The sequence below is a fragment of the Mugil cephalus genome, chromosome 12 (assembly GCF_022458985.1).
Source record: "Mugil cephalus isolate CIBA_MC_2020 chromosome 12, CIBA_Mcephalus_1.1, whole genome shotgun sequence".
Classification (NCBI taxonomy): domain Eukaryota; kingdom Metazoa; phylum Chordata; class Actinopteri; order Mugiliformes; family Mugilidae; genus Mugil; species Mugil cephalus.
The window spans coordinates 26675149-26699409 of NC_061781.1; the positions used below are offsets into that span (position 1 = coordinate 26675149).

General features: G+C 44.3%; 1 protein-coding gene across 1 annotated transcript in view; it reads right to left on the minus strand.

Moving 5' to 3' along the window:
- Positions 1 to 2554: 2554 nt before the first annotated feature.
- The window catches only part of LOC125018041 (contactin-associated protein-like 5), a 72812-nt gene continuing 51105 nt past the window's right edge, over positions 2555 to 24261 (minus strand). The window contains exons 14-24 of the mRNA XM_047601679.1: positions 24002 to 24158; positions 22481 to 22608; positions 21481 to 21651; positions 20506 to 20724; positions 16434 to 16673; positions 14110 to 14331; positions 12186 to 12319; positions 10866 to 10953; positions 10567 to 10767; positions 8138 to 8212; positions 2555 to 5870 (exon numbers count right to left, since the gene is read on the minus strand). Coding sequence (XP_047457635.1) covers positions 5671 to 5870; positions 8138 to 8212; positions 10567 to 10767; positions 10866 to 10953; positions 12186 to 12319; positions 14110 to 14331; positions 16434 to 16673; positions 20506 to 20724; positions 21481 to 21651; positions 22481 to 22608; positions 24002 to 24158 — 1835 coding nt within the window. The 3' untranslated portion in view covers positions 2555 to 5670. The remainder of the gene's footprint in view (positions 5871 to 8137; positions 8213 to 10566; positions 10768 to 10865; positions 10954 to 12185; positions 12320 to 14109; positions 14332 to 16433; positions 16674 to 20505; positions 20725 to 21480; positions 21652 to 22480; positions 22609 to 24001; positions 24159 to 24261) is intronic.

Here is a 24261-nt window from a genome sequence, read left to right on the forward strand (position 1 = left end):
TTTATGGTCAGTGGTAATTCCATTTACGTTTTCACGCTGCTGGGCTTTTTTTTTCATTCATTTATTCACTCATCCATTCAGCCGAGTTGTTCCCGACTACTTCCTCTGTGGCCATTGCAGAACCCCCACCCCACCCCCACAGTGGTGTCACCTGACCTGCCCCGCCTCTCCACACACCTGATTCCACTCAGCTGATCAACCCTGCATCTGCTCCTGATTACTCCCTGCTTGTTTTTTATGACCTTCTGCCTCCATCTGCTCCTGCTCTGTCTCAGTGTATAGAAAAAAAACACCCTTCATGAACTGGAAATCAATTAACACCTTACACTTGGTTCACTGGAAAAACCTGCTCTCTGACAACATCTCACTGGAAACCTCATCATCCCCTCACAGCAACACAACAGAACCTCAGTCCTTCACATCAGCTGTCATTGATTTTTTATTTTTTATTTTATTGATTAACTTAATACCTTCACCTTTTTTTAGTTATTAACCCTTTTTCTGTGTGCTGATGGAGATGGATGGATATCCTGCTACACAAATGCACACACACTCAGGATTAATGAAAAAGGAGAAAAAAGAAAACAAACAAAAATATATTTTTATTAGATAACTGGTATGAAATAAGGAAGGAGAGGATGAGGAATAAATAATACAACTCGTCCTATTACGGTTATTACCACTACCTCTGTTCTTACTATTCTTCTTCTTCTTACTATTATTATTACTATTATTATTAATAATATTAATATTAATATTAATATGAAAATGAATGTTGATATTGTACAGATGCTCTGCCCCGGGTCCTGGAAGGGCAGGTCTGGAGAGACCACAGCACGTGGTCCCCTTGCACCTTGTAGCCTCCCCTTTACCCTGGACCTCCGCCCTGAGATGTCCCAACGTTGGAAATAAGAAAGGAAAAAGGGGGTGGAGGAGAATAATGACAAAAAAAAAAAAAAACTCCCCATATTTTAATGCACCACATACACCCAGATGCGCAATGACAGACAGGGCTAAGGGGTGTGCTGCATATGACCTGGGGGCTGGGGACGGGGGGACGGCCGTAGATGTTGGTGGATGGGGGATCATGGGCCAGTCCTCTGCTAAGCTGGAGGGACCTGACGTATCCAAATTTGCCTTCTAAATTTTATGCATCCTCTACTTCTCACCTGCCTCCCTCCCCCTCCTCTCTTACTATCATTATTATCTGCATCATTATTTTCTTACTATTTGTGCAATCATTGAAGTTACAGTTATTACTGCTACAAGGCTAATCACTATGATTACCATTATTACCACTATTACTATCACTACGTTATTATTATTATTATTATTATTATTATCATAATAGGAATGTGATAATCTTTGTTAATGTAATAGTCATGTTATCATCATCATCACTTCTACACACACACACACAGTCACCAAATAAAGAAAAAAATAAATAAATTCTCTGGATGTGTCCACGTTAAATGAGTATGTACAAAACAGCTCAGTTCCATTCTGCTTTGACAACCTGCAGTATTTTAAATAAGCAGCACTAAATGAACCCATCACCACGAGCTGCCTCACTTAGAGGGCTCTAGTTTGCATAATCACAACTTACTAATGGTGTAAAACACTAAACGCTGTGCTGTGTTGTGTTGTGTTGTACATCTGTTTTCTGTGCTGCTGTGGATGAAGTGACCCTCGCTGCTGGAGTGGTTGAATATGTTGCAAACACATCTTCATGAGTGGACGGGGAAATGGGATTTAAAATTGCAGTAATTTGCAGCTGAAGTAAAATGCCGAAAGGAAGTAAAAGCGTAAAGCATCAGCATCAGCTCACGTCTTCTCTGTCACATCCTCTTTCACGTGAACCACCAGCGGTCGCCCAGTGTTTTCCTGGTGTGTCCTGAACCGTTGCCGGTTGCTGCTGGTTGAAGCCTCCATCTGGCTCTTTGTCTTCACCTGAACGTCCAGACCCTCAAATATTTCTAGAACAACATGATGATCTAGAAAGAATAAAGAGTAGCAGCCAATCAGCTATCAGTAACATTCCAGCTAGTAGTAGCTCTCACTAGCCCCCCAGCTAACAGTATCTATTCCTAGCCTTGTAGCATTTATGCTAATAGTAGCTCTTTCTAGCTTCCTAGTATTCCAGCTAACTGTAGCTCTTCCTAGCTTCCAAGCATTCATGCTAGTAGTAGCTCTTCCTAGCTTATAGTAGCTCTTCCTAGATTCCTAGTATTCCAGCTAATGGTAGTTCGTACTTGGATTAATGCTAATAGTAGCCCTTCCTAGCTTCCCAGCTAATAGTAGCTCTTCCCAGCTTCCTGGAATTCTAGCTAATTGTAGCTCTTCCTAGCTTCCTAGTATTCTAGCTAACAGAAGCTCTTCCTAGCTTCCTAGTATTCTAGCTAATAGTAGCTCTTCCTAGCTTGCTAGCTAACAGTAACGCTTCCTAGGTTGTTACGACTTGAAACAGCAGCTGATATGGAAGAAAAAATGAAAAATGCAGAAGTCAAGTTACTGAGCTCTACATTATCTTAACAACAAGTCAAATAAACAGAGGTTTAACAATATATTCACTTTTATTATTAAATTATACATCTATACAATAGAACCTTAATAAAACTGCAGCTATACAAATCATTAAGAAGTGACCACGTGATATTAGCCATTGCAACGGACCCTAAACACTCTGAGAGGTACTGTATGTATTCATATCTGGAGGACATGCACAGAGAGGGCTCCTCATCTCTTCTTGCCATTTGAGTCACATAATGTTCAGCCACAGCAGCGGTGGAGCTCAAGTGTTCCCATCCATCAGTCCTTCAGCGCAACCCCTCAAAAACCGCAGTGAAATATCGCTTACTGGATTGCTTCCTGCTTTCCTTGTTTTTTTGTTCTTTTTCCTACGGACGTTGAGGATGAATTATAGTGACTCCAACACTTTAGTTCATGACAAGATGCTAAAAATTATAAGCACATTCCTGTCAGCCGGGGATGGCTGTTCTCTGGGATTAACCCTCACGTTTAGCCTGTTAAGTTGAAAGCATAACTGATGTTGACGTGGACCATTATCCTGCTGCCAAAGAGCAGCTGACGCCGGCGGATAATGAGCTCCGTTTGATAACGTTGAGCTGATTTATTTTATTTAGGTAACAGGATTTTTTCCTCTGGCATCACCTTCAGGTCAAACTAGAAGCAACGATCTAAAAAAAAAAAAAAAAAGCAAAGTAGTGTCTGTTTTTCATCCATGCTTTAATTCAGTTTGCTACTGTGGCTTGTGTATCACAGGCTTGCAGGACTATGGATTATTTTTTTGTTTCTTTTCTTTTTCTCAGGCTCTACCAGTATAAGATATATAGAAAAAGTGTTCTGCTTTGAATACATAGAAAACATCACTTGACTCCCTGTAGTTCCAGTAATAAAGAAACTTCGTCAGCGCCTCTTTCTTGGTTGCAAAAAGCTGTAAGCTCTAAAACGATTCAGCTTCGAGTCTGGTGCTCACCCGGATCAGATCAGAGCTTTTCCTGCAGTTGTACCGAACTCACTTAACGTCAAAGCTGCTGTGATTTTGCAGAAGCCGACGCTTCCTGTTTGAAAGAAGCTTGTCGAGGTGGTGAAGCGGCCTGTAGTTTCTGTTCCTGGCTGCCTGCAGTTTTATTACAATCCTCTCCTTTAACTTTGTATTTCTGCTGCTCTCATGATGCAATATGATTTTTATGTACTGCAATCCTTTCTTGCAGACAAAAAAAAAAAAAACTTGCAAACTAGCTGAGACTTATGGAGCCGTGGCCTCATTTATCAGCCATTCACACACACATACACACGCACACACACACACGCACACACCCAGACTGGGATGTTTTTCTTGTGTGTACATTTAGAAGTGATCCTGACCACATGTACCGTACGCAGGAATCATGTACGGACAGGAGCTCAGGTTAGAGATGTTCAGGCTCGGTGAATGTTGGGAATAAAGCAGAGCACGGCTGAATGTTCAGATCAGTCCATTTAGAGGCCAAACAGAAGCTCAGTCCATCCCAGGGCACACGGGTGTCTCCTCTGCTGCAGGGTGAATGAAATCTTCTGCTTTTCAGCTCAGTGAACCCCCTCAAAAAAAAATAAATATTCTGACGATAAAATAATGTTGTAGTAGTGATGGTGCAGCCTCCTCCGCCCTCATGATCCCCCACCAGCTACTGTCCTCCGCCACCGTCTCCTTTATTACTTCTGCAGTCTGTGCTGACTTCTTTAGTCATCTGTGTCTTTTTTCGTGAAAATCCTCCTGTAATATCAGAACCTCTGTCTTTTTCTTTCCTTTTTCTTTTTTAATTTCTTGCCCTCCTTTCCTCACCCTTCTTACAACAGGCTCCTGTTCTTCTTCTATGCATCAGACGAACACGCTTTTGTCACAGGACACAGACGTGCATCCTCACTCCCAGCTCCTACACCATGCATTTTAGTAAGGGAGACGTCCTTCAACATGTTGAGCTGAGAACGATTTGCAGCAGCGAGGAGACGAGGTGGAAAAGAAAACAGAGACGGACGGAAGGATCTGTGTTGGTAAAAAGCCTTTCACAGGGAAGCAGGTTAGCATATGTGGTTGATTTTGAGGCGTGTGCTTCTTTAAAGATTAGAGCCAGCTGCTGCATGTGGGCTCGTCATTGCCCTGCGTGATAAATACCATTTCCCCAGTGCACGCTGCATGTTCTTAAAAATTTAAAACCACTTCTGTGAACGGTTTGATAAATGAGGACTCTGCTAAACATCCACCTAACAAGGAGTTCCATCTTTCTACATTTAATGGACTTTTTCCAATTTCCAGTGCTGCTTCAGACAGTGTAGTGAAAAATAACAGGCGACACCGTCAGTCGCCCGTCACCAAGGCTCACCCGTCACCAAGGCTCACCAAGGCTCACCCGTCACCAAGGCTCACCCGTCACCGAGGCTCACCCGTCACCCGGTCGAGGGCCGTGCATGGCTGAGAAAGTCCATCCGTCTTTTGTTCTCTGCTGGGTTCAGAGCTGAACAGCAACAAGCTCCTCTCTCAGGAAACTTGACTGCCTCTGCGTACATCACACGAGTTAACTTCTAAAATGTTAAAATAAAAACGCGTATGCAAATTAGGCACTCATACAGTATAGGCAGTATTGTCCCCTTTTCTTCTACAACATTCACCACCACTGGAAAAACAAACACAGCAGCGAATGTGCGCGTATCTTACAGGCCCGGCCTACATCTCCTGACTTCCCAGCCCCACCAAGTGTGGCGATATTCAGCGTCTGAGTTGTGCGCTTTCAGGATGGACAGCAGCTTCTGCTCACTGTGCTCACGGCGTCCCTCGTCCGCCCCCCCGGCAGAACATTCATCTTTTGCTTTACACTTTTTTTTTCTTTTTTTCTTTTTTTTCTTTTTTTGCAATGACAGAAACCACAGCGGCTCGATTCTGACAACTTCACCGACACCACATACACTAACGGCTGCAAGGATTCGGCCACTTGCTTGTACAGGAGCGTTGAAAAGAGAGAGGATTATGGGCTACAGGCTTTTGCAGTGTCCCCGGGAGACTCGCAGGGCACAGAGAAGTGTTGTTGTGAGGGTCCTGCAGCGGCACGTCCACCTGTCAGTCCTTTATGAGAGAGAGAGAGGTAAGTTTGTGGCTCAGGCGGCACACTGTAGTCAGATGTAGTACTCCTTCACGCTGTCCCTGACTGAGTTGTGGAGGTGCAGCTCAGTCCTGTAGTCTGTGTACACGCTGTGTCTGTGCTCCTCTTTTATGCTGCTGCTGCTGCTCCTCTGAGCCCGCCGCTGCTGGTAGAGGAGGCGGCTGATCACAGCCAGAGCGCACACGGCGATGAAGACCACCGCTGTGACCACACCTGAAAACACAGCAGGGAGGAGGCGTTAGACGCGTTCGCTACTAACAAACACTCAAAGTCATGATCGGACTTTAGAATATGTGCAACGGAAACAGACGGATCAATAAATGAGCTTCAGTGAGAGCAGAGGGACATGAGGGGGTGGTGTCGACCTTTGATAACCTGATCTCCTAACAACCATGTAAACACCTTAATCAGCTGGTTGTTCTCTGAATAAATCCATTCTCTCTGAGCACGTCTGATCCACGTGGGGAGAACGTCAGATGAGGAGTTTCCAGGAGGGACAGAAACACTGAGGCAGAAAAACAAGCATGAACCTTCTTCTTTTTCTTCTTCCACCCCTTCCTCCTCCCCCTCCACCCTTCTCTCTCCTCTTGTTCTTCTTCTCTATGAATTTCACTTTCTGTTTAGTTCATTAGGAACGGAACTGCAGGGTTCACAATCAATTCACTACGACTAGAACCAAGATAGAACGTGTGTGTGTGTGTGTGTGTGTGTGTGTGTGTGTGTGTGTGTGTGTGTGTGTGTGTGTGTGTAATGCTCTCACTGCCTCAGGCTGGTGTGTAGCTTTTACTGTACACAGCCACAATTACTACAAGAAACAAAGAGCAGAATCATTACACGGCATCATCACGATCAGGACTGGTAACTGAATCCTTTAGTAATGCATCAGTTGATTTAAAAAAAACAAAGCATTGTATGCAGGTATTTATTAAGAATAAATATTTTAATGATCCCTTTGTGCCTCTTTAAGCGATGTCTAATCCATCCAGGGATGCATCTGCAGGATAATTAAAGCAAACAGGACGCACCTGAGCACAACACGGATCCACAGACGATCCACAAACATATAAAACCTCTTGAGCTCAAACATTTGAAGAAGAGTTTTAACCCTTTACAAGACGAGGAACTACACATCACAACTTCAGCACGTCTCAGTGAGGTTTAGTAGCATGTGGTTTGTATCCAGCCAATCAGAGAAGATCAAGTAAATGGTTCCAGGTCCCTAATTTCCTCATAGGGATAAAAAAAAGTCTTATCTTATCTTAAATTAAACGTGGTCTACAAGATCCGCCTCTTCATGAATGCTGAGCGTAACTGATTTATTAGGAACCATGTGAAGTGAATGAATCAGCTCTGATGTTCTTATATCTAAATACATGTCAAATGCAGCCAGTCAGAGGGTCTAAATTGGCAAGATGAATGTGCAAGACTTACATTGATTACATTTATTTTTTGCGTAAAAGAAAAGTTAGTTAGTTAGTGAAAGCCGTGGACATAATACCACACTGAAACCTAGAACTAGAGAGAATCGCACTTCTTTCTCTTATCATATAAAAGGAATGTCCAGTCATTTATTAAAGGTTTTGTGATAGTTCAGTTCAGCAAATGCAAACACACTCTTCTTTGCACTAAGACAAAGGGAAACAACATAGAATTTCAATGAGTGCCCTATAAAAGGTTAACATAGTTTACTGGACGCCGGAGCAGCTTCGCTCTGTCAAGCTGATCAGTTTAAATCTCACTCTCGACATTTCTAGGAAACAAACTTATTTACTCTCATGTTTCTCTGGTAAATGAGAGGAGCAGTAACTTCCTGGTTGCCTGGAGACCGCTTCTAGACTCAGAAGACCTTTTTTTTAATGTAATTAAACAAATAAGACGTAATGTGTTAATTAGAGAGCTTTAAATGCTCTGGAAGGCTGATTTAGTCTGTCTGTTCAGCTCCACTAAATGTCTCCTGGCTGTGGCTTTGTGTTCAAATGAGAGACATCAGAGTGGATTTTATCTCCTCGTGCGGCTTTTAGAAGCAAATCAAATGACAAACCGCTGCTTTTATCAGAAACAAGCACATGTCAATAATATATCTAGTCACAGGTCTCAGGTGTAAAATTGGAGTCGTGCTTATTTATTGTGTTTTTGATTCGCAGCTCCTTTGAGCGTTAATTAGCTCCCATATTCTCCACATAAGCTCCATATCTGACTGTTGGTTTAGATCTAAAGAGCATCTTTGATCAGTTTGAGACGTGTCAACTGTTCACGTGTTAAAAGCAAAGAGAGGCTCACAATGAATCGTCACATTTAATTTCAAACACTACGGCGTAATAATGAAAATGAGCCCGAGCCGAGACTGTTGTGAAGAGATTAGAAAAAGGCATTAAGACGGAGGCAAATGGGGAGAATGACAAATAACCAACAGCTGGGACTCATTTCCAATCAGCCAGAGAGAAAACACACACCCAGCAGAGAGGAGAGGGAAAACAGACCTGCTATTACAGCCAAATCCTTCTGGGCGCCGTCGTCACGCTGCTCTTTATCTTTATTTGCTGTTACAGGTTGATCTGCAGGAGAAAATAAGAAGCAGATTAATTCATTACCCTCATACAGGAGACCAGGAGAGGACCTCTGGAACCTCTGGTCCTCGTCTTCGTCAGGGAAATGCAGTTTCAGTTTCAGGTTCACTTCCCCTCCTGCTCTCTTGATAAGCTCCCACAAACTCTCCGGTTCTTTCAATGATTTTTAAATGTCACAGACAACGTCTCATCTCAATATTACTACCTCCGGTTTGATGTAAATCCCACTGCTGGGATATATATAGCTCTCGTGGGGAGTTCCTGGTCTGCAGTGGATCAGTAGCCGTCAACACTGGTCCAAGGAACCAGAGACAGAGTCCTGGACCAGGGTTCACTGAGTCTGACTCATGTGGTTCTGCTGAAGAAGTTGAAGCTGGTTCTGACAGAAAGGACCAAGGAGATGGTGATGACCTTCACCAAGAAGCAGAGCAGTCACCACCATCATCCATGGTTAAGGAGTTCAAACATCTGGACTCCACCTTAGACAACCTGCTTAGAGACTGAGACTGAGGGAGGTGTCAGAAGCTCAGCAGAGACATTTTCCCAGTTCCATTCATGCTTTATAGAACTTAAGTGCTAAAAATCCAGAACCTGCTGGTTCTACTCCACTGTTTTAGTTTGCTCTAAGATCATTGGCTCGCCTGTCAGGACTCATGTTAGCAGGAAACTTCCACTCGCCGCTTGAGTGGCCCCCCCTCTGGACGGTGGGTCTGCTGCCCCACCTGCAGAACTCAGAGAGGTAGACCACCTTCAGTCCTGAAGCTACCCTGCTCCTCAACTGCCTCCTGATGATATTTCTATTCTATGATTCTTTATTAGATGTATTACCTCTGCAATGACATGTAAATATAACATAATCCCCGTGGTTCCTGTCCACATTTGCATTTTATTCTGTATTGTTTTATCATTTCTCTTGTTCTTTCATGTCATGCTGATCACATGTGCCTTAAACTGCCCAGTAGCAAGAAAATACCAACAACAAACAAATCGGCTTGATCTGGGCATGATGTCTATCTTTAGAGGATCTTTTGGTCTCTTTCTCTTTGTCAGGCAGGTTCTATTGAAGTGATTTCCTGAGTGAGAACAGGTGTGGCAGGAATCAGGCCTGAGGAACTGAACTCAGGTGATGAACCACAGTTATGTTTTGACAGAGAGGAAAAGACTTTGGATTTAGTTTCCCCTTAACAACAACAACCTTCATTTAAAAATTGCATTTTGTGTTTTCTTTGTCTTATATTTAAAATTGTATCCACATCTGACCTCATTTGATCCACCAGTCTCATCCCCCATCCCCGTCCTTCAAGTCCTGTCAGTTTATCAACTCTGTTGCATCAGTTAAGGCGTAAAAATAGTTCAACTGAGCAACGTTTCAGTGGCATCAGTATCTGAAGGAGATGGAACATGTCCAGCTGTGACTCACTGCTTCCTCACATTGAGACTTCATTAACAAGCGTCATCTAATCATATCTAAGTTCCACTCTGCTGCTTCGCTTCCCTCCAAGCAAACACGCGCTTATGTTCTTACAGCAGTCAAAGTATCTGACGGATGAAAACTAGACAGAACCAGACAAACCTCAATTAACCAGATTCACGACTCATTTGTGACTGATTGTTCTCGTTTGAGTTAATGAGTTAATTTTCAGACAGGTTGCAGCGTCAGGACTGATTAAAACCTGTTCTCAGTCCAGACTACGACTGATCAACATCCATTCTGATTCAAGATCAGATCATTTGGACATATTTTGTTTTTCAAACAACTAAATCCAGTGTCCAGTGTCTCTGTGGTTCCAGAGGTTTGTGGCGTCTCCTCCGTCTTCTCCCTCGCGCTTCTGCCTCGCACTTCTCATCTTTCATGTGTCTTTGCTTTACACTCAGAGTTTGAGCTCAATTAATCTCATTATGTGGTCTCATGAGATTTTTCACACAAAAACCAGATTCTAACAAAAGGACGCAACAAATCGATTTTTACGAATCCCTATCGAATCAAGACCCTTTTTTTTTTTTAACCCATCCCTAGTCCACATCATGTCTCCAAAACCGTGACAAACAAGCAGCAGCTCTGCCTCCGATGGACCCGTTTGAAGGCTCCACGATGCACACGGAGCATGGAGGAATTAATTGGGCCTGTGAATATCTTCCTTTAAACCGTTGATTAAAATGTCTGTAATTTAATTAGCTGTTTTGTAAGAAAAGCAGCAGATGAACATGTTTAAGAAGCTGGAAGCAGAAAACGCCGGACACGGGTTTTGTTTTATGTCAGTGGGGTTTGTTCTGAATTTGAATTAGATCGACCTGGTGTGTGTGTGTGTGTGTGTGTGTGTGTGTGTGTGTGTGTGTGTTACCTTGCAGTGTGTGTGAGGTGGACTCGGCCAGAGCTCCACAGTTAGACTGGACCAGCGGGCCACGGATGGTGACTAGTGAGCTCCCTCTGTTCGTCAGCGCCGCCTTCAGCGGAGCGACGTGGTTGAACTGCACCGACGAGAGGCAGCCGACGAAGCCTTTAGACGCTGCCTGCATTATTTCTTCGTCAAAGTTGTCCATGCCTGTGGAGACGCAAAACTGTTACTGGCGAGCACGAAATGAATGAACGAAGAAGCACGGCGGGGGAGGGTGGCCAGCGGGGGGCCTTCGAACGACTTACTGGTGACTTTGCCCAACGTCAGGGATCTGATTAAGATCAGCTCAGCATCGGATGACAGCGTGTACTTTCTGTGGATGTCCTGGTCGATCTGGTGGAGTGCATAGAAATCAAATAACAAGCCGATTACAAGAAATCCAAACCGAGGAAACAGCAGCAGCGGCTCAGAGCAGAACGGTACAGATTGATAAGTGTGTTCTCTGCAGCCTCACATGAAAACATCTCTGCCCACAGTTTAATGCGAAGTGAGTCGGACCTCTCACCTCACCCATGCCGACTCAGACGCATCACGTAACAATAAAACACAGCTGTAGTTGAGAATTTCTCTCCACAGATGAAGTCGTACAGAGTTAGATTTACGTGCTGTTGGACCGTCGGAGCTGTCAATGATCTTTTGATACAGCAGTCCTTTCTATTCTTCTGTACAGGCTACACTGTGCTCTCTCTACGTCTTTTTGGCCACGCTGGGTGTTGACTGACTCAAGGATCATCGTCTGTCGTGGACATGAGGACATGAGGACTTTCAGTTAAATCAGTCAAAGGTGAAACAATCTTGACGCTTTTTCAGCTTGGTGTTATCTTACGGTTATAAAACATCGACCACTTAAAGGAATCACACTGTGATGACTCTAGAGTTCACAAATAATCAGATCTGAATCAGACCCAGACCTGATGGATGAGGAGCAGATGTTCTGGTGGTGGTAACCATAGTAACCTTCACTAATCATCTACCAATAAATGAACATCAGGTTGAGGAGTTTCCAGGAGGGACAGAAACAAAATGAACCAAAGCTGGAATCCATGTGGACAGAGACGATGGAGACGTGGAGACATCTGGGTCGTCTTCCAAGACATTCAGGCATTCATTCTTCTTTTCTTCTTCCCCTCTTCTTTGTTTTTCTTCTACTCTTTCTCCACTTGCCACCCTTCTTCTTCTTCTTCTTCCCCAGTTTCCCAGTAGATGTGACGCTCTTCTTTATGTTCTTGATTTAAACGCATGTATCTGATCAGTTTATTTCATTTAGTCTCCAAACCTCTGGACAGTTCATCTCTTCACTTCACTTCAGGACTGGAAACTAACATTGAGCAGGAGATACTAAATCTTCTTCTACTGTTCTATTTCCAGTACATGTGAGGCTCCTCTCAGTCAAAGAGGAGACAGAAACTACAACTACAGTTCTACAACGATTGATGTTTAGATGTAAACTCATGTATCTGATCAGATTTATTTTGTCTCCATGGAAACATTTCGTCTCTGATCAGAATCACTGATCAGGTTTGTGAAACATTCTCCACATGCAGGACTTCCTGTTTCTTTCTCACCTGTAAATAGAGGTTTCTGCCGACTCGGTGGATCCTGATACGATGAAGACGTCCGTCTGCCAGGTTACTGAGGACCGGACTGAACACATCTGGCCTCCTGTCTGTCTGGAGGTGATACCAGATCTGCAGACTCCCTGTACACAAAGCATCAAAAGACGCAGATGTAGTGAATCCAACTCTCGTCCTCACATTCAAATTCAAGCTGACAGCATAGACTGGAACTATATTTTACGCCTAGCATTAGAAATGCGAGAATAAACCGCTTTCACTGGAACTACGCGGCTGCTTAGTTATAAATAGACCGGTATATCCGAGCTTCTTCAGTTGCCTTTTGAGAGTCTACAAATATTTATCTCCAAGCTCTTTGCTTCAAAACCGAACAAGTCAATATGTGCTCAGTGTCTCACACACACACACACACACACACACACACACACACACACACACAAACATAAAGCGGGTGCAGATCAAAGCCGTGCATTGTGAAGTGGAGCCGGGTCAATATTACAATTCCCAGTCTGTAAGTGAAGGGCTCTGAGTTGTGATTCATTTGAGATCCTGAGAGCGCTCCAGCGGATGAAGGTCACCGTGGATAGAGTGTCTCCTCTGCCCTTCACTATTTACTGAGACCTGAGAACACAGGTGTTCAGCTTTAACCACGCCGAGTGGATTAGGACTAAAAAAAAAAAAGCTGCACGCAGGCGCTGCTCACGTCGCTCAAAGTGATGCTCTCAAGTTTGGATCCGGCTTAAAGGCTGTCAGCTCAAAGCTTCGAGGCCTTTCTAGTGTCGGAGGCTGAAGACGGCGAAGACGCCACGATGACAGCAGGAAATACCCCGTAACAAGATTTACAAATATTCTGGGAAACTTTGTTCACATTTAAAGCCAGACAGAGCAGCCGCCTCCTTTATTCTCAGCCTCTGTTTTATTTCTCAAAGGAATGTGAAAAAGAAGAGTCGGAGTATTATTTCATTTTATTTGATAGACTCAAGAAACCTGGAGAAGAAAGATTCAGGGGTGACATTCGGTCATTCAGCAGGAGATGGACGGATGGATGGATGGATGGATGGATGGATGGATGGATGGATGTCCTTGCCGTGGGCTGTGAGTCATGTTACCTGGAGAGCAGTGGGATTATGATTGGATTCTTCTTCTTTAAGTGGACACTATTTTTCCCATGCTCTCTCGCTCTCCGTCCGCCTCCAGGTGAACTCTCTGAGCCTAAATTGGACCAATTTTCCGTCAGGGAAGCAATCTGCCGTGTAATTATGCAATATCATTTGGTTGCCATGGTGACGCGTGTGCATCAGGTCCTCCAGTACAGGAATTGTCCCCACGGTCCACGCGGCACCGTGACGGAGCTGGAGGACGTCCTCCAGCCACTGGTCTTAACTTATGCCAGACACTTTATTAGGAACACCCGTGCAGATGAATCCAATCTATGAATTCAGCCTTCGTGGAGCTTATTGATAAAAACTATTCTACTCTATTACTGAGGCCATAGAAGGTGGCGACGGAACTTTCTGGACACACGATTTGTTGACCTCATTAACAAATAACCGAAGGTAACATGTATGTAAACATGTATTGTTTCCCTAAGGGTTACTGCTCCTCTCCTGACCAAGTTGAGTAACCTGTGGATGCTAGCATTGCTGGATTAGCTGGGAGACAGTTGGAGTGGTGACAGCCGGAGACACAACACTGAGCGGGGGGGGGGGGGCTCATTCATCTTTAGACACAGTCCAGAAACACGTGATGGTGTGATTAAAGCTCCTGTTTGCAGATATGCTAAAGATTTTCAGAAGTCGGCTGTTCTGTCTTCACTAATAAAAAACCAACAGAAAGTAATGAAACGTGTATTCTTGACCTGAATCCATGTGCTGACAACAGACAGCTGTGTTCATAAAGTAAAATCCATACGCACCGTTCCTGGCCAGGATGACAGAGATGTACTGCTGGCTGAAGGTGCTGACGGTCAGCAGCATGGCCGGCCTCTGGGAGGTGACGAAGCTGAAGGCCACGTCCTCCCGGGCCCTGCTGTCTGAGGAGATGCTGGAAGCCTGGGAGCTTCGGTTCTGCATCACTGAGAAGGGCTCCTGGAAGGTGTAGGTCACCGAGGACTCTCTGTCGAAGGACACCGACACCTCTGCACACAGAGAGAGAAACAGAGTGTTTGAGTGAGTGCAGAGGCTCTGTTACGACTCCCAGTCCACAGAAATGTAGGTCACTCATGTTGTTTGCCTCACGGCCGTAGCTGCAGTGAAGGCTGTGAGGCCATTTAAACTGAATACATGAATAATTTTGATTAATCAAAACCTTTGGGTACAATGGAAACCCAAAGACGTTCCTCCTTCAATTAAAAGTCTAATCACATGTGAGGCCTTGTATGCTCTGACCCTGGCGTACGTAGCGGTTGTTTACGGCGTCTCTGATCATCTTATCCAAGACTTTCATCTGGTTCATCCGCTCCTGTTTTAAATCCAGAGCTCAGCGCGCTTCCTAAACTTTCAACCTGATCTGATTTAAACATTCTGGCCATCTTCATTCATTTCTTCTTCTTCTTCATCCATCCATCCATCCATCCATCCATCCATCCATCCATCCATCCATCCATCCATCCATCCATCCATCCAACCCACCATCCCTCTATCTTTCTCTGACTATTTTCTTATATCATCTTCCTTGTTCTATCTTTCTGTCTTCTTCTATCCACTTTCTCCTCCTTTTATCATCTTTCTTAGTCTTTTCTATCACCTTCCTTTTCCCTCTCCTCCTTCCTTCAGTCTGTCCATGTATCTTCAGGTGTGTGGTGTGTTGCAGCTACACAGTGAGTAAACCGTGGATTCACCTTCTCTCAGATCTAAAAATAACCAGCATTAGTGTCCATCCTGCTGCAGTATTTCATGTTATCAGTGCTGTTTTCATCCCTTGGGCAATTTATCAGACTTCACACGGCTCCCTCTGGGGCCACAAAGGCTTCACTCAACTTTCTTTTATTTTTTTCATTTCACACAGACAGAGGAGGTACTTCTTGAGACCTGAAAACAACTTTAATGTGTAAAATCTGAGCAGGTCCTGGAGCAGCGCAGGTAAACAGAGAAAGAGAAAGAAAACAATGACAGTGATGAGGCAAGAGGAGAAGCATGTCCTCTAGGAGACCAGCACCAAACCCTGATACCTCAACAAGTGCTGGGATTTAAATCCTCCTTTTTTTTAATGGATGAAAACATCAACATGTCAATAAACCAAGACACAAGACAACATTAACAAAAGGTGAGGCCACAGCCTCTGCAGCGTGAACACACGTCACTGACGCTGGTGGAAAACAACTGAACACACAGAAAAAAATAAAAGCAAATGGAAAAGGAAAAGAACTTTCTATGTCTAGGCAGGTTTTGTTTAAAGGGCAGGGAGATTCAAGGGAATGAAGAGTCGATGCAAACTCTGCAAAAAAGAACAGATTAAAGAGGTGATGAGCTGCGTGGGACAGACACGGTGCTGCCTGCATTAGAGGATATTTACCAGCTGATCCAATCACCTGCGTGTTCACGTGTTTACGCTGTGGAAAGGAATCTGTTTTCAGAGCGCTGCAGGGAGCTCCAGCTTTCTGCCCCGATGCGAGCGGTTTAGTGTGACTCCTCATCTGTGGGGAAACAAACCGGTGCGTTTTTTTCTCCCGACACGACGTCAAACCTTGAGCAGTTCAGAGCTTTAAAAGTCCCCCGTGGAGGCTTGGATCAGTGGCGCTCTGTGACCTCTCATGGCTCCTCTCCATGACAACACAACGCGGTGTGGTTGGTTGAGTGTGCGGCTGAAGTGTAACAGCCTTCAGATTAGAGCATCCTGGCACGGGTGCCACCTCAATATTTAACATTCGGGGCGAGAAGAAACAGTGTAAATATTGCAATGTGGTAATCCACTTTTGCAGCCAGAACTTTCATCACTGCTCCCACAGAGTGTGTATTCAATTTATTTCTTTGTTGGACTGTTTGCTCAGCCGGCTCCTCTTCCTCTACGCGCAGGGTGTTGATGGCTTTCAGTTGTTTGTGTCTGCACTCACATATTGCAGGAGATAATTTGTTCTAATGCATTTTAAATGTTCTTGGACTCTGGAGCCAGGACAAGTATTAATTGCCTCTTACCTTTCTTGCATTTTTATTGGTCCTCTGTAATGAATAACCCTGACAATGACCGATTATCTTTTTGCCATGATCAACATTTATTGATTAAATGAATAGCAGGACTCACCCTGGTTGCAGGTGGTTCCTCCGTAGGCGGACTGCGAGCAGTCACAAATGTAGCCGTTGCTTTTCTCGATGCACCTCCCTCTGTTGTGGCAGAGGCTGCTGGAGCCGCTGCAGTAGCCGGGACAGCCGGAGCTCACCCCCGGCGTCATCCTGGCCCTCTCCTCCAGGTCAAAGCTCACACCGTTGACCGCTAGAGACCTGAGGCAGCCCAGGAAGCCCCTCTGCTGGGACGCCGTTCCCCCTGAGAGCAGCACAGTCACAATCAGTCACACCGACACGTCTACTTCAGCTACACAATGAATGTAGAATAAAGGCAGGACGAATAAAAACAACAACACAAGACAGCTGACAAATCCTCACAAAGGAGGACGTCCACGGTGCCAGACTCCAGGCATCCACTGTCTGCAAAGGAACATTTAATTTATGAGCAATTTGTCCACTATCAGTAGAGAGCGTGTGCTAAAATGGTTGCAATTCCTAAACCTTTTGTATTAGGACGTGAATACTCTCAAATTAAAGCTGCTCTTTGTTTATTCTATAAATGGAACTCTTATATGTTGATAGATGTTTTTTCTTTAACCTGGTTTATGCCAGCATTAGCCTAATACCAGTGTGCATTATAAACAAGTGGAAGCGTGTGGACCCTGACGAAGATTCGCGGCTAATTCCTGATTTCCAGAGGTGGAAGACTGATGGAGCTGGATGGAAAATGCATCACGCTGCTGCGGTGATAATTTATCTGAGAAAAAATACAAACGTGTGGCAATAATCTCCACTCATGATCCCCTAAGGCTGATAAACGATGCCTGTTAAAGCTCATATTGTCTCAGATGAAGCTCGACCTATATGCTGTATATTGCAGACATTTGTAAAAGGTTCCCTGCATTTAGAGAAATGCTACATGTTTATGTTAGTGCCTGTGATGTACACTGAGTTAGTGACTCTTTCACCGTGGAGGTCCCTGAAGCAGCCCGGGCCGTATCTCTTATTAAAATGCGATCTGCTGCTATTTTCTGATGGCTGAACGGTTGAAGGGGCCACCTGGTGCTGCTGCGGCGAACACAGACGCAGCTTTGTTTGATTTTCATTTCCGCTGCATCAGATTTGGCTGAGTTTTTAGAGCGCGCTCAATAACGTCAGCATTATCGTTATGAAGCTGTGATTTACGATTAAATTGAATCTCTTGGCTGTTCTTATTTAAGTGTCTCTTATCAAACACTGTTTATTTGGCCTCTCAGCTGCAGAGCCGCTGCTACTGACTGAGATGTCACAAGTTAGTTGAGACTGGTGGCGTTACATGAATTTAGACTGACTCAGGCTACATGGAGACAGACTCACACAGTGATCCTTAAATATCACCCTTCAGAATTAAGACATTTGTGCATAAAAATGACTCGAAACATCCGTGGAGAAAGAGAACCCAAACCAAACAGAGGAAGGAGACATATTATACTTGTGTATTTATTTATCCGAGGATCTTGAGATGTTCTGAGATGTTGGTGGTTTCCTCTCATCAGCTGATGCTACAACATTTCTATGGATTAAGTTCAGGACTTTGACTTGTTCCTAAACATTCACCTGGTTCTTCTTAAACCGTTCTTTTGGAGAACCACTTGTGTTCTTGCTTCCTGACCCAATTTCTCTTCACATGTGGCTTCCTCTTTTTGCCCATCACTAATACGTAATATTGACTCATTTCAACAAGTATGATATTTCTCTTTCATGCGGTTGGTGGCTGGGTTCTGCTTTCAGGACAAAGAGTATATTTGTGCATTTAGTTTGTTTCACTGAATAAATGATATTTCCATAAAGACGTCACATCTTAAATGAGCTTCCACTGACCTCAGCTTTTATCTGTGCTTGTATGCTTTGGTTTTGGTCTTAAAACCTATTCCCACATCTTATTTTAATGGCTTTTGCTATCAAGTGTTCTCAGACAATAACAGAGAAGAGCCCCATCACAGACTTAATCACACGTATTAGCATATTAACTTTGTTTTCTGAGAGAGGGATGAAATGACACCTTATTAAAAAGAAATCTTCACCTATGATAAGTTTTTATTCTCAGATCCTCAGAGGATTATTGCCTCCATTTGTCCTGATGAGTCTTGTGAATTATTTCTTAAGGTAAATGATCCATTAGGAGCGCCAGCCTAAAACAGGGAACACATAAAGAAAACCCCAGAGTTTTATAATGGTGTCTCTCTCCGTGTATTATTGAGGAGACACATTAAAATGTCAGAATGTGGAAGGCTGCAGGAGAAATGTGAGCAGGGGAGGAGGAGGAGGAGGAGGAGGAGGAGGAGGAGGAGGAGGAGCTACGATCTCTGACCCGGCCGATAATGAAAGAAACAATAAAATAAATGAGTTTCCTTTAGAATTGGTTTAACATGGGAGAAGTGTAACCCTTAATGCAATATTCAGATGATGTATGAGCATTTAAAAGAGTCGCTGTTACTCCAGACATTCAGGCGATAGATGGAGGACACGAAACCCAGTCCTTCCTTCAGAGCTGCACTCAACAACGTTTCTATCTAGAAATTAAAAACCACCATGTGGAATTTGAAAGAAGTCACTGTTGGAGTTTGAGTTGCCTGGAAGTCCACTGGCTCTTTTATTTATTTGCAGCAGTAAAGCTAAAAAACACAGATGGAAAAAGGGACCGGATTGATTCTCAGAGAAAGAGTCAGCTCCTGTTTGTCCCTGAAGAGCTGAAGGAAACCAAACGCTGAGTGTAAGAGCTGCATTAGGAAGTCTACAAGAAGAAAAACAGCGCTAGGTAAACAGGCCACAGTTTTAACCGTACTGACAGCGTCTACGTTTCCATGGAAACCAGTGTTCCAGTACTAATTAAACTTCAACAGCCTCATGTAAACAGACAGAGTCTCCAGATGTTCCGACACACCTGTGCTCCAACAGCTGAATCCTCCGTTAGCTGCCAGACCCAAGATACCGAGTTTATTCCACATGTGTAAAAAGATAAATCTTCTCATTTGTTTTTGGTTCCTATCACAAGAACATGCTCACTGGTCGGGACCTGCTGCCTCTTTACAGCTTTTGTTGAACCAAGTGTTTGAAAAGATGAACCAAAGCTGGAATCAGTGTGGACAAAGACGATGGAGACATGGAGACATCTTGGTCGTCTTCTAAGACTCTAGACATTCAGAGCTGGACACTAACACTAACTCCTCCTCCTTCCTCGTCTTCTTGCTTCTGTTCCTTTCCCTATTTTCATCTTTCTCCTCCTCCTCCTCGTCTTTCCTCTCCTGTCTCTGGACATTAACATGGAGGAGACAATACTTCTCCTCCATCTTATGCCTTTTCATCTTTCACCTTCTCATTCTTCCTCGTCCTCCTTCTTCTTCATCTTCAGTTCTGTTTCCAGGAGATTTCTTTCTCCACAGCAGCACAAACACGTTTTCTATGAGGGTCCAGTGGCTTGTGTCTAGTGACTGATGTTTTGATGTAAACCACATTGATCTAGCACCATGGAAATGAGGGACGTCCTTTGTCGTCCCTACTACAAGTTAATATAATGTGGAGAGGGGAGTTCTCATGTTCTCTGCTCCAGAAATGTTCTGCCACAACCTCCCTGACCCTCTCTGGAAGACTAGTCTCCAGGAAACTCTTCTCTTCTTTTAAGTGTTGAAGCGTTCAGTGTTTCATCCACATCACACTAGTTACTGACTCAATCACTTAATTTAAACAGCACACATGGTCAGAGACAGGGTTCTAGTCCAGCCTTAATGCCAGCTAACCACAATTAAAACAGAAGAAGAAGAAGAACAAGAAGATGTTTTGCTGCTGTAACCAAAAATAACTAACTCGAAGAAGCAGACTTGGCTGAAGGCTGATACCGATCAGGACACGGAAACAGTTAATCTCTGATTAGAATGATTAACGTGTCTAAAGACATACTATCCAAGGAAATGTTATTTATTTACATCTTGATGCGCTGGTGCTTAAAATATGATATATTTTTTTTTTAAAATCACTCACAAATCAATAATGCACATTTAATTAACCCCCACGTCTCAAATGTGGAGGAACGCTGAGTGTGACTGAGAGCCTACCGACGAACAGCTGGCTGCTGAGCCTCAGGCGGAGGTGTCCGTCAGCCGGAGCCTCCAGGAAGCGAAGGGGCAGCTGGTCGACCTGCAGGGACGCCTCCTTCACGTTCCGCTCTGCCCTCACGTAGTGCCATTGTCGGTCATTCAGAGGGAGGTGGGACTTCACGGACAGAACCGCCGGACCGTTGCCCACATCAAAGGAGAAAGTCACCACGGAGGGAGCTGAGGGCCACACACACACACACACACACACACACACACAGTCAGGTCGGACTGAATGTGATATGAGGCTGTGTTCTTTTTTTCCTCCTCCTCCTCCTTCTTCTTCTTCTCCTCTATCCGGCCGTTCTGATGCAACGCGATACAATGCTGCTGGGAAAACGTGATGACCTGCATAGATTTATGAGGAGGCTCGGCTGACAGCTCGTCAATATTTCACTGTGCCTCCGATGCTGCAGTAATACATAATGGCTCCAAATATCCTTACAACTCCTCCCTCAGGTTTGGGAAGAAAACACACTGTAATCAACAATTTCACACTGTTTTAAACACCTACAGCAAATAAACTAACGCTCTGCTGCCTGAGCCGCCTCTCTGAGGACCGGCTCCACACCCGGCGCCTAATAAATGTGCTGCTTGGTGAGGTGAAATTTTATAATGGGAATCCTATGTGTAAATATATTCTCCTTTGTTTCGGTAAATCCGGGAGGTGTTTTGATTCATTCTTCCTTGCCTCTTTCAGCCATCCGCTGAATGCATTAAGCTTCACTACGTGGGTCATAGAGGAAGGCTTTTCTATGTGTGTGTCTATGACAGCATGACATTACTGTCAGCTGTATCATTAGGATTACATCACGCCGTGCAGGCCTGACAGGCGGCGTCTCTGGGAAATAAGCTGTCAACTACAGTGCAGCCAGCCCTTCAATGTGAGAGGAGCACGGTGCTGGTGTTTGTGTCCTTGTCTGGATGTTCACTCACAGCTGAGCTCCACTCTGATGAAGTCCTTGAGGCCCTGGTTCTCGAGAAACACTCCTGAAGGCGCGCTGGTCTTGAAGTAGAAGGAGATATCCGAGGCGAGCTCCGCCTGCAGCGTGGGGAAGTAGAGGTACGACGACTCCTGGTAGAACGAGGCAGCATTCCACACAGACTCTGAGAGAAACAGAGAGAGAGAGAGAGAGAGATAGAGGAGAGGAGTGAAAGGAAGGATGAAAGAGGAGATTCCCTCATGGATTCTCTCTATTTTCTGTTCAGTGGCAGCTGATGTGTCGCCAATATTCCCAATGCTGACTTCTGGTAGGAAACAGGAAGCGAGCTGACCATCCGTCTCTGACAGTTTAAAAAGATCCCTGTTTATGAAACGATTCTGTTATCAGTAATAAAAAAAAAATGCATTCAACGCAACAATCTGCGTCTTTTCAATGAGCTGTTTTGTGAAAACCGTGTGTGCACAGTTCATTGCTGTGATGCTGAGGATGTAAAGAGAATGTCTCTCATATAAAATAAACTAAACCTTCCTCTGAGCTTTAGAAGCTGAAGGAAGAAAAAGACATGATTCAAGCTCCTGTTTTTCATGTGCAGTGCTTGTTCACATATTTATTATCTATTAGTCCACATTGTGATGAAAGGAGGCTCTTGTGATGTAAAAAAAGACTCATAGGTTCTGAACACGCTCACGTCTTCTCCATAAGTTTACATATATTATGCATAATTTCCCCACACATATTTGATGTCTTTAGGAGGCTTTGATATCTCCTTTTCTAATTAAAATAAAAACATGAACTACATTTGGCTGCAGATGAGCTCTGTGTCCACAGCTGCAGCGTCTTCACGTGTTTACCGGGAGGGAAATTAAAAATCTGCCGACAAACACGAAGGCACGAGCCCAAAAAGACATCGTCTGAACATGATCCGCCTCTAATCAGCCTCCATCTGACACCAAATCTGGCACAATAGCTCCAGCACTGAGGTGATCACCTACTGTCTCCATAACAACGCAGCGGGCCGACGTGGTAGACAGCCTGCGAGCCCGTTCTGTTGGTGTCTCCAATCACTATCTGGCTCACTGGTAGGTGGTCTTTATAGGACAGGATGCCGGTGTCATTAGCCCTGCGACAAAAGAAACAAATAAAGTGAAACACAGACCCTCGGGGGCCACGCTCCCTTTCTGCGGGTCCAGATAAAAGCGTCCATTCCTCACCATTAGCCCAGAACACACAGTAAACACACTGAACGGGGAGCAATCTATCACAATGAAGACAACTGCCTGTGGAAATATGCAAACGGAGCTGAATCCAGGCGGCTCCGGAGTGGATTAACTTCCAGAGCGTCTAATTCGCAGAGATTCTCATGCAGCCTTTGTTTCTTCATTCACTGCTCAGAAATTCTGATTAGCTTGATCATAATTGTAATATTATGTATGAGCCATGATTAATAATTCTGGAGTCGAAACGCTGGAATACGAAGAACTGTCCAAGGCGTTTCCATGCAGCACAAAACAGATAATGAGCAGTGAGGAAACGACGCGAGCGCAGCATGATGGACTTTTTAATTTCCAACAAACAAACTTAAGGTGAAGGATGAAGGATGAAGGCGCCGACCTGACGTCTCAGTCTGAGTCGTGATTCTGGTGAATATTCTCCCTGAAGTGATAGGACTAATTAGTCACAAGGTCTAAGTTCTGTCTCTTTAGTCTTTCTGAGGATTATCTCAGCAGCAGTTAAACCACGGAGCAGAGATTACTTCCTTTTCATCCTGTGGCCTTGTCACCGTTTCCTTTTTCACTTATTCAGGACCTGTGATCAACATAAAGATCATCAGTGTCTGAGTTCTCTTTTGTTTTTTTCTAAACACATTTAATTTCATTTGCCAAATAAAATCATCTCTTCACATGCCACAGTATATCAACCAGAAAGGTTATTTTCTGTGTCTGGGTTTAAAAAAAAATCTAAATTCTGATTCAAACTGATTGATGCTGACTTAAATACACGCCTGAATCTTCTCTTCAGAAATATCGCTGCAGTCTCAGCTTCGAAGCTCCAACTCTGAGAGCAGGATTTAAAAAGTCTGACAACACACGAGCAAAGATCAGATGCCGGCGATGGAGGAGACGCCCTCAAACCTTCAGAACGAGGACGTTAGTTTTAGTGTTATATAAAATAACTGAAATATCACGAATAGAATCAGGATATCAGCAGCGATACTCAGCCGTTCTTCTCTTTGCCTCCATCTTTCTCTCTAGACCTGAATTTCTGGAGTCTTAGAAAATGACCATGACACCACATGGACCCCAGCTTGGCTCATTTTCACCATCATTAGATTAGAATTAGAAGTTACCTCCACACCTCTACACCTCATTCTTCAGTCTGATCTGATTATTAGAGGAATGGTCCATGAAAACTCAGCAGATGTTGTCTTGTCTTGCACCTCATCCAACAACAAGAGGAGAGAAATGTATCGTCCTAGGTCAGAGATGTGATTGTTGTGCGTCTGGACATCTTACCACGTGTCTGCATCAGCGTCACAGTTGCAGAAGTAGTTCATGTCGATGCAGTTCTCCTCTAGGCTGCAGGAACACTGCTGCATGGCGGGCAGGAAGCCTCCCCAGTAGCTCCTCTTCTCTCCATCCCTGTCCAGCCACCAGGACATGGGGCTGCCATCTGCAACCAAGCACAGTCAGTGAGCAGCGGCAACAATCTGTTAACACCCACGACAAATAAAGACCTCAGGAAATAAAGCCGGGCTGCAGAAAAAGGCTTTACA